Genomic DNA, 19,612 nt, shown 5'->3' with positions numbered 1-19,612 from the left:
GTGCCCCAAACCCTATTTAATTTGTATACTTTTAATACATACTGGTTTGGCACTATGAGGATGTTCATCGGTTTAACTACTGTGACCTGGGTGTGGGAGCAACTTTGTGTTTTTCCATGCCTGGAGTAGAGGAACTCAGGAACATTAAAGGGGGAAAAGCACTTTGGTTCCAGGAGTGGACATATGCAGGTGGCAATAGCTACACACATACACATGCCTCCTTCTGTTCAGCCAGCCCACCGACCAGTATTGGCATCTGACTCAACAGGCAGCAAGGCTGTACCTTCTGTCTGCCCTCAGTCCAGACAAAGAGTACTATGATCACAGCTGTCTGTGGGAGGGAAAAGACTGTAGGAGCACAAGGATTTGAAAACTCCAACGACCACCTGGCCAAGTCTTTCGTGCAAGAAGGTAAAAAACAAGTGCCACTAGCTGTGAAAGAGAACTATAAAGTAAATGTTTAAAATGAAATATACACAGGTTGAGAGGGAAGGTACTGTACATCTGGGGTCAGGCTTGGGTTATGGGGGGTTACAGATATCGTTTGCAAGGATGAAAAGATATATACATATCGCATAAACGGCATAGACCCAGATTGGGGTGCAAGGGTTTTTAAAGTGTCAGTGAATAACTGGGCTCAGGTTCGCCACCCATGGGATGAATAAGGAGTCCAAGTCAGTATCGGTGGAGCGGACAGGTACATGGGTGGGGTGCGTCCCTTGGTCCCTCAGGGAAGGAAGTGGGTTATTTCCCTGGTTGGCTGTCTCAATTACTCAGTGTGGTATTGGCGGTGTCCGGTGATGTGTTCGGTATAAATGTCTCTGGACCACCTGATGGTGTCGGACACCATGAGCTGTCTCATGAGCCGGGCGTAGCGTCGCCCGACCCCACACGCTCTCAGAACCGGCTCGTTGTGGGGGTCCCGTAAGACTAGCACTCTCTCCAAGACAGTCTCTTACCAAACTTAGCCAAGAAGTTAATGAGTGTGTCTGTCTCGCAATTCCGGTAGAGGTCAGCAAGTTGCGTGCAACAGTTCAGGGAGAGGTTGTGAATGCGGAGTCGTCGCTGTCCTGCACAGTTTGTGTACAACAGAGCACACTATAAAAGAGACGTACAGAATGACAGAACAGTTAAATAGAACAGTCCTGCTACAGTAAGCAAATCAGCACATCCCATTTTGTTAACATCCGACCCTTTGATCTAGAGTGTAACCTCAGGTTAGCTACCTGAGCCTGAGAAAGGGGAGGTGATTTAGGGTTTGGCCTGCTGTACCCCAGAACTAACTGTCCATCGTTCCTTTTGTTGAAGAGCTAGTGGTTTTTCAACCAACCACTGTGGCTCTTCCTTCCTATATAAAAGCTTTCATATGGTGCATTAGAAGGCACTTAACACTATCAAGTCCCTCCCATGTGTGAACTTCCACTATTCCAAACAAGGCTTGGATAGCTGGACAGACAATTAAGATGATAGTGTCCTAGTTTTAAAGGATTTACAATCAAAGCCAAGAGCATATAGACAAAGAATAGGGGATAGGAGGCAATAAACAGAAAGAGACTGAGCTTCTTTATAGTTCCACATATTGGGGGAAATCTCTCTGTAGGGAAGACTGGCTTAGAGAGTCTTGGAAAATGTATTGCCTAGAGGGCTTTGAAGAGGAGGTAGAATGGGAGAAAGACCCAAGAGAAACAGCTAGCTGTGTGGCTTGGGCAGAGAGGCAAGGAACTGCTTGTGAAAGTTTCACCATGAGCCAATGAGGGAGGATGGAAGATTTGTTCTTTCAATAGGCCATCAGCATTGAAACTGGAGGGCACCTCAGTTAAGTCTAGCAGAACCCCTCAGCAATGCAGACATATAGCCCAGTGTATGAACAGCTGAGAAAGTGATTTTAATTCCAAGTTACACAGCTTGTAGCAAGTTACACAGGTGGATGCTGTCACTCCAAAGATCAATGGTCCTGTATCTCCATCTGGAGAAGGTTTAGTAGCATGCCAGCACATTTTTTAGTTTGAAAGTTATCACCCACTCCCTTCCCTGCTGACTGTCTTCTGCCTCACCTGAAGAAGCGCCCCACTATCTTCACTCAGTTTGTCATCATGTCTGAATTCCACTGTGATGGTTTTATCACAGTCCAGACCTGCCAGCTCCACATCCGTCGTGTTGCTCATGTAGAAAGCTCCAAAGAAGTCTGTTGCTCGAATACCTGAAAGGAAAAAAAAGGACACTCAAAGGTGAACAAGCCACATTTTATAGCGGAGTAATCTAGCAGGCAGCATTTGGGAAGGTGCGGCAACCTTGTCTATCAGGGACACTAAGTTACCTTGAGATCTCTTGCTTCAGCTTTTCATTCAGTTTTGCCATAATCCCATGGATTTTAGAGCTTTACAAGGGCAGAGTCCACAGCCTAACCTCGGTATGTTCCAGGCTGTGTGTGTTTATGACCCTTCCCACTCCCTACATGTTTACTGGCCAATTTATTAAGTCTAGGCAGTGCAAATACCCACCCGTGCTTGTGCGCACCCTCATCACAGCATCAAATCCCACTTCCTTTTGGACATCTTTGCGCAAGTCATTCAGGAACCGCTCTTGGTCTGTCTCCAGCTAGAACACAAAGCTCCAAGTCAGGGCTGACACACCAAAAAAATCTGAGTTGCCCTACAGGCCTCAATGCACATAGACCAAAGGTATCTCAAATCCTCCCTTCCCTTTCCCCTCCCCACAAAGAGCCTTCTCACAGCTCTCAATATCCCATTCCCCCAAACACCCTAGGAGCCACTTCTTTCAAAGCTTTCTAGTGAGTAAAAAACACCAAACTAGGATTTTAAAAATCCTAGTCTATATACATATTATTTCAAAATGTGGGTAGGGAACCCCACTCCATACAAACTACTGGTGACCATTGCACCAATGACTGCTAGTGAGAGGGATTCAGACAACCTTTACCACAGAACGCCACTGGGAATATCTACACTAGATGAGAGGAACAGAACTCTGACTAAGAGTTTCTGCAATCCGCTGTGATGGAAATAGAAATCTCTGGCCACTGTACACCACATATAGAGGGTTACAGTCAGTTTCTGAAATGTTGAATCCCTGATATAATGTAATATGAGATTTTCAGGACATGGCAGATTTAGGCCCAACTACAGACAAGTTTCATGATGTGAAGCCTGAGACATTGTATACAACACTCATTTCAGAGCACAACACTTGATCCAGCTCATCTTGACAAAAGAAGCCATTAAGTGTCTATTTGGAGACCTGCCAAAACCCTTTGCAGTTTCCCTCTTCCTTGAGAGCTGCCTGAAGAATATGAACTTGTTCCCTATACCTCCTGTGCAGTTTGCCTTCCAGATTCTCCCCATCTCTGCCACAAACATTATATCCATTTGGAATGAACATCTATTATGAATGAAGCTTAATTTAGCCTCGTAAGTAAGCCTTAGACGTACATTTTCACAATGCAGAAACTTCACCACTCATCTTAACTGCTGAGCATTCTGATGTTTTAACTTAAAAGCAAAGCTTTCTCCATCTGGTAATTTAAGGAAGATAGCATTCCAACTTGGGCTAGTTCAGGTAAGTGTCTCTATGCAGCCAGCACTGCTGGGAGATTCTGCCCTGTAGGCAACACATTGGGATGACTGTTATAGGGCTGATAATGTTCTTCACTTTTTATTAGTCTTTTCTTATTGTTAAGAAACTATAGAGCACAGGTTCATTTTTGCCCTTGGTACAAATAAGTCAGAAATATAAAGCAAACAAAACCACGTAAGTTATAATCTTGAGTTTCAAGTACAAACCAAGATCCTCACTAATGGCCCATATCCCATGAAAGAAGACAGGCAACTAAGTGATGGGTTTTTTTCACCTGTATAGAACAGGTGCTAGCCTGACCCAAGAAAGCACTTACCTGGAAATAGGCGTACTTATAAATGGTGCCACCTGTCTGGTAAGGAACCACCCCCAGTGTTGCCACATCCAAATATTGGTTTGGAAAAAGGAACAGATCTACACAGCAGCCCTGGGCCACACAGTCCTTGGCCAAGTTGCTGTAGAAGCTTGTCTGAGGCTGAAACAAAGTCTAGGGAGGACAGATGGAGTACAGAGATTGAAAGAGAGTGGAAAAAAAGGGAACATGAGACCAACGTAACTGCTACAGATAACATACATACTTTTTCAGTGCATTAAGGTATACGAGGCACCTTCCCACCCAGGATTAAATAGGTACTAGGTGTAAACCTTCTGCAATGATGGTGCAGAACTTTTTAGTTATACAATTATTCTCCCCCCTCCTTGGGTTCTGGATTCTAATACTACCCACTCTTGTCCCCGACACAGAAGCATTTTCTGTCCTTATAGTTAACACATACTCAGTTCCATATGGCAACCCAAGGGGAATAGCTATTACATAGAAGATTTTCAGTTAGCTGCTATGGAGCCTTTACATCTCTTCTTGATTCCTTCTAGGTTACCCCAGAGCAATAGAAACTCTCTTCTAAGCAGCACATCAAATTGTTACCTTTTCCTTATCTGTGTTGATGAGCTTCCTGTCATCTCTGTTCTTCAGCTTCCCTGGGGCCTCTGCAATGGGCAGTGAGGTGTGAAAGATGAAGAGCTTGCCAGCACACTCTGCTGCCTACAGGGGAGGGGATGAAATTGCTTAGGTGAGAAAGAGCTGATGAGGGACAGTGGATTTCTCAAGAAGAATATCTCTGGGACTACATTAAATGCCTATATTATCACTGGTTCCTTTATACTAGTTAGGTACTTAATCCTTCACTGATGTGACCAAATAGTTGATGAGCCTACCTGTATGAGATTAATAGCTCCCATGTTTTGTGGGTGAAACAGAAGTACAGTTATAGGGAATGCAGTGGATTTTGGAAACAGCTTCCTCAGCTTATTATTTTAAAACACTATCCCATGCTTGAGGTATCTTTTTAATGGTTGAACTGCCAGCAGTTAAATTCCCCAGTCCTTAGATACCTCATGAGTGGGATACCGAATGGCTTGTCTTTGCTTTTCCTCTCAGTGTAAGTGAATATGGATAACAAATCTCATGAACAGGTATCAGCAGTGTTTTCTAGGAAATTCTCACATGATTAGCCAATGGATCAACACATACAGGTTTGAGCTGGGTCAGGTATTGGGATGGGAAATCTTTAGAAATGGTCTAGGAGCTTTGCAAAAGTGATGTTGGCAAATCAGTGGTAGTGTCCTCTCTGAATCAGAACTAAAGCAACTGTGAGAGCAATCTTTCAGAGGAGACATAAAACCAAGGTCCTAAACCATTTCCAAGTCCCCATGGCACTTTTTGTAACAATGTGCATATCAACCCCAGGGGCCTGACCAAATTTCATCTCAGAAAATTATTCTAAACTACAGTTAAAGTCCTGTGCAGTTTCAGTTGCATAGGGTAGTCTTCGCTTTCTATCCTAAACAATTAATTGAGCAGGTTAGAGCTGCTAACTTGAACCACACAGGTGGCTGCATTTCAATGATGGGTTAAGCATTCCCTACCGATTGCATACACACCTGAGGAGAACAACCACCTCGTTTATTGCTCTTAGATCTAAACAGAGGTTCTTCCGCTATAAAAACAAAACCTTTAACAGAATGAACCAACTCCCTACAACAGCATGTCAACAAACCTTCAGTGCCTCCATTCCTGCCTGAATCACTGGGGCAAAGACAGTTTCTGTTTCTCTTGTGTCCGCAAACATTTCCGGGATCTGGTCCAGCAAACTGCCAGGAAAGAGGAAAAAGGAGAACACCAAAAGGGATTCAAAGGTCACCTTCTAAATCCATAGCTGGTGACCTTTGGGACTGACGTGCGTTGTAAATAGTGATTATTAACATGACTAATCCTTCTCTAATCTGCATGCTATTGAGTTTCTTAAAACTGATCTTTAGTCATCTCTCCATCCACTTCCTCTGCCTGCATTTGTCTACTCAGTGCACATTCTAAGGCCCCAACTAATGCTTCTTCTAATAACTTCCTCTTCTCCTTTGAAGTTATGATCTGAGTTTCCTATTCTTTGACCCTCAGGAACATCACAGGCAACACCGTGAGCAAACTCTAGTTTCTAACTTAAAAGTTCTACGGCCTTCTGTTCATTCCCCTTCAGTTGCTTCACTGCGCTGCTTTCTAAATTTCTGGGTAATAAGAATAAGTCCCAGTCTCACTCAGTCCAGCCAAATTTCCCCTGTCAAACACTCAAAGCTTAATAGGCTTATTAGTTTTATGTAAGCCACTCACTCGTTTTTCCCCACAGAATCAATTTAGTCAGCAGTCACCTCAACTCTCAGCTACTAAGTAGTAACCTCAGATAAACTGACTTTGTGAACTCCGTTATGATCTCCTGCTCTCAGTGACAGTCTAACAGATTCTTCTCTAAAGAAGCCTCTCTCTCTTAAGGTCCCATTTTGTAGCCTCCTGTCAGTTCAGTCACAGTTCTAGTGGAGCAAGCTCAGACAACCCCGACAATGAAGTGAAGTACAGCTGTATTCCAAGGTGTGCATCAGTTGCTAGTATATCATGTGCTGGTTATTGTCTTTTAGCATTTTCTAAAACTGGCGCATATAAAACTTTGTAGAGACTATTAGAGTTGTAGCATCCTGGCAACATAAGGATACCCCCGATCACAGTGCACCTCCCTGTTCTTTGCCAGCTCCATTGTGGGCATACTTAACATTAAGTCATACCTAAACACAGATTCAAATACTATAGCCAAGCATTGTACAACTAGGCATTATCAGAGTTGGATCCTATTTCAACACAGTATGGGTCCCTTTGACAAGCCATTTACTGCACCTTTCTACCCCAGTCCCCGTTACCTGACAATAACTGTCCTGGACTCGTTCACGTTCACCAGGAAGCCATCAAGCAGCGGCACAAACATATCAGCTACGTCCGACACAACCATCATTTGCGGTTGTGCCAATGAGCTCTTCACATTATAGAAGTGCAACACTTTGTTGTAAGTGACAAAGCCCACCCGAATGGCTGACTCTTCCATGTTGCCTTCCCTGTAAAATAAAGACACTTACTGCATCACAGAGGTCATTGAAAGCACGACTGCTGCAATATGCTGAATCAAATAGAACAAACCAGGACTAGAGAATGGGTAACTGTACCATCATTCCTAGTGGACAGGTAACCACAACTGGTACTAAGTGGCTCCTTTGTTGGGCACAGACTGAATAAGCCATGAAGACGGCCACCCTCAATGTCATCCCTTCAGGACAGGGCTGAGTCACGCTGCTGGGCCAGCGTATGGAGGCTTGCAGTGCTACTTGCCAGGCTCATGCATACTGTCAACCTTCACTTTTCACCAGCAGTAAAAGCATTCTAAAGGGAGTGTCCCCTCTGCAAAGGCATAGAGGGGTGGCAGCTTTGCCGCGGTTGCTGGCTGCGACAGTACAGAACAAAGGAGCTAGTTACCTGGGCAGGTAATCCAGGAGTGACTTCAACTCTTCACAGATCAGCCTCACCAAGCCACTCTTTACAGCATTGTAAGACACATCAATCATGAAAATGAAAGCAGGTGGATTGGGAAACTTATTATTCTGTGGGAAGAGGGAAAGAAAAACATTACACCATGCTTAAGAAGAGATCATACAAAGGCTCTGCTACCCAGACAAAGTAATGCTGTCAAAACCCCAGAGACTTCTATTTAGTAATCAGTCAAGAGCAGAAACTAAGATACTGGCATTTAATTTGCTTCTCCACTCCCACCCAATTAATTTAAGTATGTCTGAATCCTAGTGTCTGACACATCACAATCATGCATGGAAGAGCTCTAATGTCACAAGCCCTAGATGGAATGTAGCATTGCTGAGCGACTGAGCAGGAAGAACAGGCTTGGTATAAAGGAAGCTCCTGTTTACATGGACCAGGCCTGATGGTGCAGGCAGCAGGCAGGCAGGATTTCCCAGAATTCTCATGCTCTAGAAGACTTTGGAAGCTAGTGTCTTGCACGGGGAATGAAGACCTTCCTCCAACAGAGCTGGGAGTCCTTATTTCTCAGAGCACTGATTCTGCTTTGAAGAGGCTGGTTCCAATCAGCACTTCCTTTCTTTGCAAGTCTACAGTCAGAATGGAAAGTAGAGCACAGGACAGACGGACCACTGAAGCAACAGGGTAGCGAGTGCCTCATTACTGGCATACATGGAATCTTAAGCTATTAGAAGAGAATGGAGACACACAGATTCCTTCCCGGGAGGAAGGGGAGAAGGCGAAGGAGAGAAAGGACTTTAATAGGGTGGCAGAACTGATGGCAAGATGTGAAGAATCAGAGAGGAATATGGAGAATATGGAAGAGTGTGGGGAAGGCCTTCTACCCCACAATCCCAGTTGGCTGTTTTGCCTGAAGTGTGGAGATGCGTTTGAAGGCTATGTTGCCAGCTCTCAGTAAAATCAAAAATATGGTCATGGTCAGTAAAAAGCTGCAACATTTAGAAAACTATTTTCCTATCCTTTTCAGCAAACAGATGAGTATTTTTAATATAGAACTCTAATACATGTGTCTTTCCCCAAAAAAGTGTCTGAAAAATTAGGATACTGTTTAAACTGACTAATGTGTAGAATCTGAAGCAGGTGAGTTTTCCAGACTACTCTAGTGTTTCAAATATGTGATCAGATTTACCGGCCATGAGTCTTTGAAACTCTCTTTACAAAGCTTGATTACTGCCAGTAACTGCTGTAGGGGACTGCTCTATCCCATTAGTTCCCATCTCTACCTGCTCAATTCCCAATGACTATCAGGCAACAGAAACTTGTCTTCTCTAGCAGATGGCAGGCAAGGTGCAGCTGCCACTGTGGACAGATAACTTGTACTTTCCTAGATACGGTTTTAGTTACTGGTAATAATTACTGATATTATGGGATGTGCAATCTGACTGGAAAGCAAGTATGTAAAATCTGACCTGATTCAGATGTATAAGGAGATGCCATCAATGGACTTTACCAGCTAGAAAGTCAATCCAGCTGATTCAGCCTCCACTTAGTTTCTCAGAGGACATGGGATTTATTTAACATCACAGTAATGCACTAACTGTACATTATTGTACCTTACAGTAGCTGACTGTTGCCAAAAACTCATAGGAGCCCAACGATAATTCAGGTCGATCATAGCAATCCACTCTCTTGCCAGTATGATCCAAATGCTGGAAGTAGTGAGGCGGCACTAGGGACAAAGACATCAAATTTTACAGACACATACTTTGTCTACAACAGTTAATACTTTGACTGTCAACAGACAGCAAACCTGGTGACAGCTGCAGTGGGTGTTCAACTACACCAAAGGAAAGCTGGTCAGTGCTTTGCACTAGTGTGCATGTGACCATGACTGGGGAATCTTTACTGGCAGTCTAGAAGCAGCATTAACAGACTCAAGAGCTGTGCTCAGTCAGAAATGTCACTACAAAAAAGCACCTTGTACCAAAATCTAGGTTACTTCAGAGGATTTCCCCCAAATATAAGATTGAGTTAAATGGTAAAAGGGGTGCTTCAAAGAGGATTTTGAGATAAGTTAGAGGTTCACCATGTGCATCTCCATAAGAAGGGAGATAGCCCCAACATGCTGCACATACGGCCTCAGAGGGCAGAGTCTGCTACAGCGATGCTACTAGCACAGGAAGGGCAGTTGTTACGGTGGGCCGGAGCCATTATGGGCAAAGCACTGCTTGTGAAGCAGTCTGCCTAGCCTTTGCTACTCACAGTGTGCCACTAAAGGCTGCAATATACATGCAGGGCTAATTTAGCTGCAAACTAAAAAGTTCAGATGCACATGTCTGTGCCCAAATGCACTTTGGAAATAGTTAAGCAGGTACCTGATGTGTATTTGAGGGGGTAGATGAGAAGAGAGGAGGTCTTCTCCTAACAGACACTAGCTGCAGAATTGTGGGAAGCTCTCTTTTCTTAAGGTTCACAGGTAAGATACTCCCCTGCACTATTCCTACAGTGACCAGGACAGTGTGTGCAGCGTGCAGGACAGAGATACCTTGCCAAATGGCTGCAGATAATGGACTTTCTTTTTTCTATTTTTATTTTAAAACTATACTGAGTATTTTGAGATTTAAATGTAGGACATGACTGACAGAAACAACAAAATTACAAAGACTGCCTAAGCAACCTTACTCTGCCCCTTTGAGAATAAGCATGACCACTATTTCTCAAATAATAAGACATGTAATTTGTTTTACAACCTTAAATACATGTGTAGCATCTTGTAGTTCTGTGCACTACGCTGTGCATGCTAGAGTCCATGGAAGTCATTTATATGAGAAGTACACAGTAATTATACTATTTAACCTGGAGTATATTGTGTATCAACTTAGAGTAACAGTGAAGACTAACATTGCCATTTACAGCTGTTAATTGCCTCACCACTGAATGGCACCTACATAGGCTGCAATGTTGGTTGAAAAGAAGCTACAGTACATGCTGTTGACTAAATTGTTGAGAAAAGACCATTAACTTTAAATGCGAGTCATAAGAACGTAAGAATCATCATACTGGGTCAGACCAAAGGTCCATCTAGCCCAGTATCCTGTCTTACAATAGTGGCCAATGCGAGGTGCCCCAGAGGGAATGAACAGAACAGATGATCATCAAGTGATCCATCCCCCGTTGCCCATTCCCAGCTTTTGGCAAACAGAGGCTAGGGACACCATCTCTGTCAATCCTGGCTAAGAGCCACTGATGGACCTATCCTCCATGAACTTATCCAATTCTTTTTTGAAACCTGTTATAGTCTTGGCCTTCACAACATCCTCTGGCAAAGAGTTCCACACTTTGACTGTCAAAAGCATTCTGGACAATGGAAACAGAGTAAGTAAACAAATTAACAAATGTAAGATACTACATGTGTGTTCAATAATGAGAAATGTATATTCTAGTTTGAGAAATAGTACGTGATAATTTAGCTAGACAGGCAAACACAAGGGGTACGGCTCAATTTACTTGTGCAATCTTAACTTTAGCATTTCAGACTTGAGCACTTAACTGTGTGCCTCAATGTACTTTTTATGGAATATTTTGAAGAATAAAGAATTGCAGCGCAGAAGCCAACAAACTGTGCTCTACTCTGCTCTAGGGTTTTCTATGCCATGAAGACACCGCTAATGAAATCATTTATTTACACATCCTTGAAACATCTTTCAGAGTCTAGAAATAAGCCTTACCCTCAGTGACGCAGCTGCAGAAGCAACACTGGAATCTCCTTCCACCCTCAATGAACTGCATAAAAGAACACATGTAGGCCTTGCACCGATTGCACCGTATAGGACCAGGTTCTCCATGGTCTACCAAATAGGGAGGGGCCTGAGGAGCAAAAGACAGGTCACACAGTAGTGGGAGGGGAAGTGTATATAGGAATCAAAGAGCTTGAAGCTTCCTCCTGGTAGACTAATGCAGGCCTTAGGATTTTAACAGTGGAGGAGTCCAAGAGTTTGGAATACATTTAATAAAAGCCTTATTGTCTCAAGCTCCTAGTGCAGGAGCTCTTCAGTGGGCTGCAGTTGTTAACAGTCAGAAGAGTGCAGTGATGACGAAGTGGGTATTCACCCACGAAAGCTCATGCTCCCAAACGTCTGTTAGTCTATAAGGTGCCACAAGACTCTTTGCTGCTTTTACAGATCCAGACTAACACGGCTACCCCTCTGATATTTTCCTTAGATGCTTTTGTGCAGTTGTGGGAATTCTTTTTGTATATTCAAACTAGCTGGCTTGTAAGTGTTTAAACAGCACTAATCCAAAGTCCAAAGATAACTTCTTTCCCTACCCCCTAAGCTCACATGCTGATATCTAACAGCCTGCCCTCTGCACTTTACCACAATGCCCATAGCAGTAACATGACAAGCCTCTTTCTACACCAGCCCAGTAACAGTAAGATCAACTATTTGAGACTTTCTCAAATGCCATATTCCCATTCTCACAGAAAGTAACTCTAGGGAAACCCACGACCAGATACAGAAAGGTTTACAACTGCTAGAATTAATTCCACTCCCAAAGGTGTAAATATCAGCCACTTCACTTTATGAAGCACACTTAACCTCTGAATTCTTTGCGAGAGACTGGGGGAAAATTCTGATCATGCATCAAGCAACCGAATTTGAATTTAGCTGCTCAAGGACAAGAAAACATGGATGCCTCAATTTTCAGGCTGCAGTTTCATTATCTCAATTAAATTAAACTAAACTATTGTTGCTGTTGTGATTGTTTAACATATTTCTCTGCATTCTGCTTTGGACTACTGGGCCAAACGTACTCATTTTTCATGAGACTAATATATACTCAGCTTTGTCCCACCTTTAATATAAAATTAAAATATCACTGCCACCACCAATCTGAGAGTCCTCACAGAGATAATTTGAAGTAAACAGCTAAATCAGTATACATCAGGGATGATGTCCATCTGGTTTGAAACCTAGGTCTGATCATGCTGAATAGCACTAGTTAAGCCCTCCCGTACTGCTGTCTGCTGTTGCATGCTCACTGTGACTATGCCCACAAATCTTTTGTTCCTGATTTCTCTTCAAGCCAGTAGAGAATTTCTTGATGGGGCTGGAAAGCAACTACACTTGGGCCATTCACTCATATCTGCATCAAATCCTGAAGCGTGCCTCGCTGCAGATGGGTGCATGAGCTTACTTTGGTGGAAAGTGGAACCCTGTCTTTTGTAGTACTTAGTGGCCAATGAAAACAGTATTTCCATAGCAATGTATCCCAAAAGGCAGGTGGTTTGGTGGTTAAAAGTCTAGGGCTTGGTCTATACTTTAAATTTAGATTGATGTATCTACATTGCCCAGCAGTGTGAAAAATGCATACTCCTGAGCACAGGCACCAACTCCGTGGGAGTTCCAGGGCTGGAGCACCCACAGAAAAATAGTGGGTGCTCAGCACCCACCAGCTGCAGCTGTTTGGCAGCACTGCGAGGGGTTTGAGGGAGGGCAGAAAGCAGCGAGCAGGCGGCCCTGGGGAAGGGAGTGGAGTGAGGGCAGGGCCTTGGGGCACAGCAGGGGTGGAGCACCCCCGGGGAACAACAGAAGTCAGTACCTATGACCCTGAGTGCCAGGGCTATGCTGACCTAATCCCCATTTAGACATGGATAAGTTGACAGAAGAATGATAAACTCCTGTTCAGGAAGGTGGGATATCTAGTGACAGAAAAACCCCATTATCCTGGTAGGATGCATCTACACTATGGCACTATAGCAGCATAGCTACAGCATTGGAGATGTACAGCTGCAGTGCCCGTAGCGTAGATAAGCCTTCTTAAACATGTGTGCGAACCATCAAGGTTTATGGATTTAGTATTTAAGTGTAATCTTAAAGACAACCACTGATGTATGGCTCTCTGCTTTTCCTCCTCATTCATTCATTATCTGTGTAAAGTAGTCTAGGAACATTGATAGTTTGTATATTGTAATAGAAGGACGGGGGGCAGTTTGCAGAGCTTCCTACAGCCAGGGGAGAAATTTAGGAGTGGGTCTGACAGCCCTGGATGCTGTGCAGGGGAAGAGGAAGTCCTGCCCTCCCCATCCCAGCCCGGACTAGCAGCTGAGCCCAGCACAGGGTAGGAGGTACCAACCGGGTCTTCCCCAATCCCACCCCCTGCACCACAGTGATTTACTCCTCTGCCAGCTGCCTTGGGCACCTGAAACATACTGCTGGGGAGGGTCGTATGAACGGTCTTGTGGCTTCCCTTTCCTTCCCAGTCAGAAAGTCATTTTTCTGCGGGGAAGCAAAGAAATCTGCGGGGGACATAAATTCCGCCATGCACAGTGATGCAGAATTCCCCCAGGAGTAAATAATATTGCAGTGGTCAAATTCTTCAGTTCTTTCATAGAACATAGCATAGCCCACTCATGCCTAACAATTACTTGACACTGTACATATGTTGAGAACTGATGCTTGCTTAATCTTCATCCTCTAAACTCTCCTTCCACAAAAATTTAAATTATCTAGCTCCCATAGACAGACATATACTAAAGAAATGAGCTGCCAGGAGTTCAGAGTCTCTTAACTGCAGGTCCAGGATGTTGCTCTCACCTCATCTGTGGGTAGCGTAGCCAGTGGTTTTATGACAGCAGCTAGGGGAACCTGGGATTGTTTGGCCATATCTGCGGTGCAAGGAATATTGTAAGATGTGCATCTTATGTAGCGAGGGCTTGCGTTACCTGGAGGGAAGAACAGAGATAAATACAGAGCTTTAATAAAGGTTATATTTCTATATTAACATAAGTATCATAGGCAACATGTCAAGTCACAATGCAGACTTTCCGGCTCTAAGGGTTGTAGCGATTCCATTTTTAATGCAAACAGCCTCTATGTCTGGCAGCACAGAAAAAGTGACATGACTGCAGAATTGGAGTTTATAGCTTACAAGGGAATTAATACACTTTTGAAAACGTGGGAGTGATTGCTATCCCTGTAATCAGACATAACGCAGGCAGATATAGGGAAATCTTTCCCCTCCTCACCCAGTCCCCAGATCAAGCAATGCCTCTCATTCATGAGATGAAACGCCATAATTAAGGCTAAGATTTTGTCATGGTTATTTTTAGTAAAAGTCATGGACAGGTCACGAGCAATAAACAAAAATTCACGGAAGCCGTGACTTGTCTGTGACTTTTGCTGTGGTTCTATGGTTTCCCTACCACCGTGGTGGCTACGAGCTGTGGGGTTCCCCCTCTGCCCATGGCAGCTAGGAGCTGCAGGGTGACCATTTTTCCCAAATAGAAAATGGGTCACCCCAGTTGCTCGCCCAAGGCATCCCCCTCTCCTCGTGCGAGGTTGTCTCCTGTCGCTGGAACCCTGAGGAGGGCCCCCTCAGGAGTCTGTCATCTGTCGTGGAACTATGCAGGGGGCCTTGTTGCTGTTGTCGCTGGAACCCACTGGGCTCCACAGTCTGTCAGCTCCAGAGTGAGGCTGAAGCACAGAATGTCATGGAGGTCTCTGGAAGTCACGGATTCTGTGACTTCCATGATCTCCATGACATAAACATAGCCTTAACCATAATGCATTTCTATTCCTAAAGCTCTGTGTTCCCACAGATCCAGTGGATATAGTGTATTTAGATTTTCAGAAAGCCTTTGACAAGATCCCTCACCAAAAGCTATTAAGCAAAATAAGCAGACATGGGATAAGAGGGAAGGTTCTCTCATGGATTGGTAACTGGTTAAAAGATAGGAAACAAAGGGTAGGAACAAATGGTCAGTTTTCAGAATGGGGAGAGGTAAATAGTGGTGTCCTCCAGGGATCTGTACTGGGCCCAGTCCTATTTAACATATTCATAAACGATCTGGAAAAAGGGGTAAACAGTGATGTGGCAAAATTTGCAGATGATACAAAACTACTCAAGATAGTTAAGTCCCAGGCAGACAGCGAAGAGCTACAAAAGGATCTCACAAAACTGGGTGACTGGGCAACAAAATGGCAGATGAAATTTAATGTTGATAAATGCAAAGTAATGCACATTGGAAAACATAATCCCAACTATACATATAAAATGATGGGGTCTAAATTAGCTGTTACCACTCAAGAAAGATCTTGGAGTCATTGTGGATAGTTCTCTGACATCACCCACTCAATGTGCAGCGGCAATCAAAAAAGCAAACAATGTTGGGAATCATCAAGAAAGGGCTAGATAATAAGACAGAAAATATCATATTGCCTCTATATAATCCATGGTACACCCACACCTTGAAAACTACATGCAGATGTGGTTGCCCCATCTCAAAAAAGATATATTGGAATTGGAAAAGGTTCAGAAAAGGGCAACAAAAATGATTAGGGGTATAGAACGGCTTCTGTTTTAGGAGAGATTAATAAGACTGGGATTTTTCAGCTTGGAAAAGAAGCGACTAAGAGGGGATATGATAGAGGTCTATAAAATCATGAGTGGTGTAGAGAAAGTAAATAAGGACGTGTTATTTACTCCTCCTCATAGTACAAAAACAAGGGGCCACCAAATGAAATTAATAGGTAGCAGGTTTAAAACAAACATAAGAAAGTATTTTTTCATGCAAGGCACTGTCAACCTCTGGAACTCCTTGCCAGAGGGTGTTGTGAAGGCCAATATTATAACGGGGTTCAAAAGGGAGAGAGATAGATTCATGGAAGATAGCCACTGATGGACCCATTAGCCACGATGGTTAGGAATGGTGTCCCTAGCCTCTGTTTGCCAGAAGCTGTGATTGGGTGACAGGGCATGGATCACTTGATGATAACCTGTCTGTTCGTTCCCTTTTGGGGGCACCTGCCATTGGCCACTGTCAGGACAGGATACTGGGCTTGATGGATCTTTGGTCTGACCCAGCATGGCCGTTCTTATGTTCATAAAACTGCCAATGCACCTCAGTCCTGATGTGTAACACCCCTGCTACTCCAGTATAGGTACACCTCTCAGTTGTACCCATGAAACATAGTTCTTCTTTGAGTGCTCCCACATGTCTATTCCAACATATCAGAGGTGTAGCCGTGTTAGTCTGGATCTGTAAAAAGCAACAAAGAGTCCTGTAGCACCTTATAGACTAACGGACGTATCGGAGCATAAGCTTTCGTTGAGTATTCACCCACAGGACTCTTTGTTGCTATTCCAACACAGGCTTTTGCATGCCCCGAGTACAATTGCCAGATGTTTTTCCCTTTCTAGTACTGATCAGGTTGGTTTCAGTGCCCTTTGGTGCTATGTGCTCATAGCGTTGATATAAAGGGCCCCACGCCCCTTCAGTTGCTTCTTACTGCCTATGATGGTTGCTGGAACTTCCCTCATTGCTCAGGTAATTTCTCCCAATGTTTTTTTCTTCTCTTGTCTAGTGCATATAGTTATTGTAGTTTACTTAGTGAGTTTTGGACACCTCCATATTTGGTTGGAGAGACTTGTCCACGCTCCGGTACCAGGCCATGCCTCAGTCACCAGGCCTCAAGCCCTTTGCTTCCTGCGGCAAGTTGATATCCTTAAGTGACCCATACTCGAGCTGTCTCAAGTGCTTAGCGGAAGATCAGAAAGACTGTTGCCAGATCTGCAGGGACATTAGACCCCCACCAAGAAAAGACCAGGAGGCAAGGCTGAAGGTCTTCCTCATGGACGCATCCTTAAGACTAGCATTGGAGCCGCACTCAGCTTTGGTGCCAAGTGCTCTTCTCACCAGTTGAGAGTCCTGGCACTGATTCTTCTCCCCGGCACCTCAGAAGCAGCACTGTAAGCACCAGGAGAAGATTTGCTCCCCAGTGCTGAAAGGAAGCAGGTGCCTAATATACCCATGTCAAGCCGCTCTTCCTCTCCGGCACCGCAGCACCCACCTCCACCAGTCTCAGTACCACCACAAGCGCCGCTAATTCCAGTACAGGAAGTGCCATCCTCCAGCAGACATTGTACCAGTCAGTTTGTGGTACCGTAAACCCTAGAGGCATTTGTGGCTGCTAGAGACCTGCTCACTCTCCTGGTCCCAGAGATTCAGGACTGCACCGCTGGTACTGATGAGCGGCAGAGAGCCATCCTCCAGCTTTCATGAGATACCACTAGGGGAGCCTCGGCTCAGACTTCTCCCCGACACCGTTTGCCAGCACTGAGAGGGTCAGCACTGCCTTCGTCTTCTCCCCACAGCCTGTCTTCCTCATTGGAGTCTAAACTGGGGTCCTACTCTCCCCACTGTCAGGACCGCCCGCACTACTTCCCACACTATTCCTATCCTGCTGTGGCCTCAGGTGCTATGGTGCCCCCAAACACTTGGCCTCCAGGATCGTGGGGACCGGCACTCATGCAATGGCCTTTTTGGAACCCATGGGGGTTCCCCCCAGGCCAGGGCACCGTTATGAGGCGTTTGTATTCTGTGACCTTGGAAAGTAGGGCATCTCCAGTACCGCACCACGAGACCCCAGACCCAGACTCCAGTGCCAAGCCCAGGGCCAAACCTCAAGAGGAGGTCCCACAGGTGTTGGAAGGGCAGAGGCCCCTCAACCAGCCTTAGCCTCTTCTTTCTCTTCCCCAGAAGAGGCAGTGGTGGCTATCGTGTGTCCCCACCTCAAGATGACCACAAGGCCCACCAGGACTTCTTAAAGCAGGTTCCCTCAAACTTGGGTCTCTCCAAGCTGACATGGTCAAAGAGATGACACACTGTTTATTGGACATTTTGTCAGCAGCGAGTACCTCAAGAGAGGCTCTTCCCCTTAACAAGGCGATCATGGACCCAGGTAGAGCACTTTGGCAGACCCCCGCTCCCCAACTATGGCCAAAAGGACAGAGCACAAATACTTCATACCAGCCAAGGGGTATGAATTTCTGTTTTCACACCCTCCTTCAGGGTCTCTAGTGGTGGCAGCCATCAATGTGAGAGCCTGTCAAGGTCAAGCAGGGCTTACATTCAAGACAAAGGATCCCAAAAGCTGGACTTGTTTGGCTGAAACATCTATTCAACGGGTGAGCTACAGCTTTGAATAGCGAACCAGCAAGCATTGCTAGGTTGCTATGATTTTAATATGTGGGAGATGCAAATATTTAAGGACATGATCCCCCCAAGAGGGCAGACAGGAGTTCTCTTCACTAGTGGAAGAAGAGAGTAGCTAAGGCTTCCCTGCAGGCAGCCTTGGATACCACCGATTCTGCGTCCAGATCAATGGCCACAGCTGTTATAGCGCATAGAAGCTCATGGTTATAGTCTTTGGGGTTTCCTCAGGAGGTACAGCAAACCCTCCAGGAGCCCTTGCTCTTTTCATAGCAAATAGATACCAAACTCCATGGACTTAAGGAGACCCTAAAATCTGAGTCTGTATTCGCTGGTAGCGTCCAGAAAACACTACAGGCCTCCACAGACTGGATGTTATTTTGCGCAGCCTGCCTTGAAAGATCAGCAGAGAAGGAAGAACAAAGGGTACAGGAGTAGACCCCCTCCCCCCAACCTCCTCCTCAGGCCAGCAATCTTCCCCTGCCACTTGGGCAGCTCAAAGCACTCGTTTTGATGAGATGCTTGAGGAAGACATCTCAGTCCCCTCAGTTTTTGATCCAGTTACCCCTTTGTTTTCTAACCGACTCTCCCACTTCCTCAATGCCTGGACCCACATTATCTTGGACTGTTGCGGTCTAAGCACAATAGAATTAGGTTATACCCTCCAATTTTTATCCACCCCGCCCTCTCTTCAGGGACACTTCTCACAAGCAACTGTTGGAACAAGAAGTCCAAACCCTCCTTTGGGTGGGAGCTTGGAAGAGGTTCTGCACCATCTAACAGGAAAGGGGTTTTATTGCTATTACTTGCTAATTCTGAAAGCCAAGGGGAGCACTCAGACCAATCCTAGACCTGCATCATCTCAACCACTATCTCAAGAGCTAGAAGTTCCACATGGTCGGTGCAGTAACTGAGATTCTTCGAGCTCTCTCTCCTTGTGGGCGCTCCACTTTAGGTGATTGTGCACCCTGCACCTCTAGTCGGAGAATTTCAACAGCAGTACCTGGTTAGGCCGCACATGCGCTCTCCTTGTCTCATGCCTGTGTTGGCAGTTGATTAGCGGTGTGTTGCTTCCCCCTCTCTCAGCTCTTTCTCTACCACAGAGTATTGATAACTCCAAAGCAGAGGGGAGGAGATAGAGTAATGGAGCACCCACAGAG

General features: G+C 45.0%; 1 protein-coding gene across 4 annotated transcripts in view; it reads right to left on the bottom strand.

Moving 5' to 3' along the window:
* Window positions 1-19,612, bottom strand: part of SEC24C (SEC24 homolog C, COPII coat complex component) — a 63,865-nt gene that overhangs the window by 10,365 nt on the left and 33,888 nt on the right. For all 4 annotated transcript variants that reach the window (XM_045023245.1, XM_045023246.1, XM_045023247.1 and 1 more), the window contains 11 exons: window positions 14,056-14,183; window positions 11,188-11,326; window positions 9,073-9,188; window positions 7,445-7,569; window positions 6,838-7,029; window positions 5,652-5,745; window positions 4,520-4,636; window positions 3,911-4,081; window positions 2,502-2,598; window positions 2,055-2,200; window positions 960-1,098 (listed from right to left, as the gene is read on the bottom strand). In XM_045023245.1, coding sequence (XP_044879180.1) covers window positions 960-1,098; window positions 2,055-2,200; window positions 2,502-2,598; window positions 3,911-4,081; window positions 4,520-4,636; window positions 5,652-5,745; window positions 6,838-7,029; window positions 7,445-7,569; window positions 9,073-9,188; window positions 11,188-11,326; window positions 14,056-14,183 — 1,464 coding nt within the window. The remainder of the gene's footprint in view (window positions 1-959; window positions 1,099-2,054; window positions 2,201-2,501; window positions 2,599-3,910; window positions 4,082-4,519; window positions 4,637-5,651; window positions 5,746-6,837; window positions 7,030-7,444; window positions 7,570-9,072; window positions 9,189-11,187; window positions 11,327-14,055; window positions 14,184-19,612) is intronic.

The sequence above is a fragment of the Mauremys mutica genome, chromosome 7, assembly GCF_020497125.1.
Source record: "Mauremys mutica isolate MM-2020 ecotype Southern chromosome 7, ASM2049712v1, whole genome shotgun sequence".
In the NCBI taxonomy this organism is placed as follows: domain Eukaryota; kingdom Metazoa; phylum Chordata; order Testudines; family Geoemydidae; genus Mauremys; species Mauremys mutica.
This window is presented reverse-complemented; position numbering and strand designations above follow the sequence as displayed.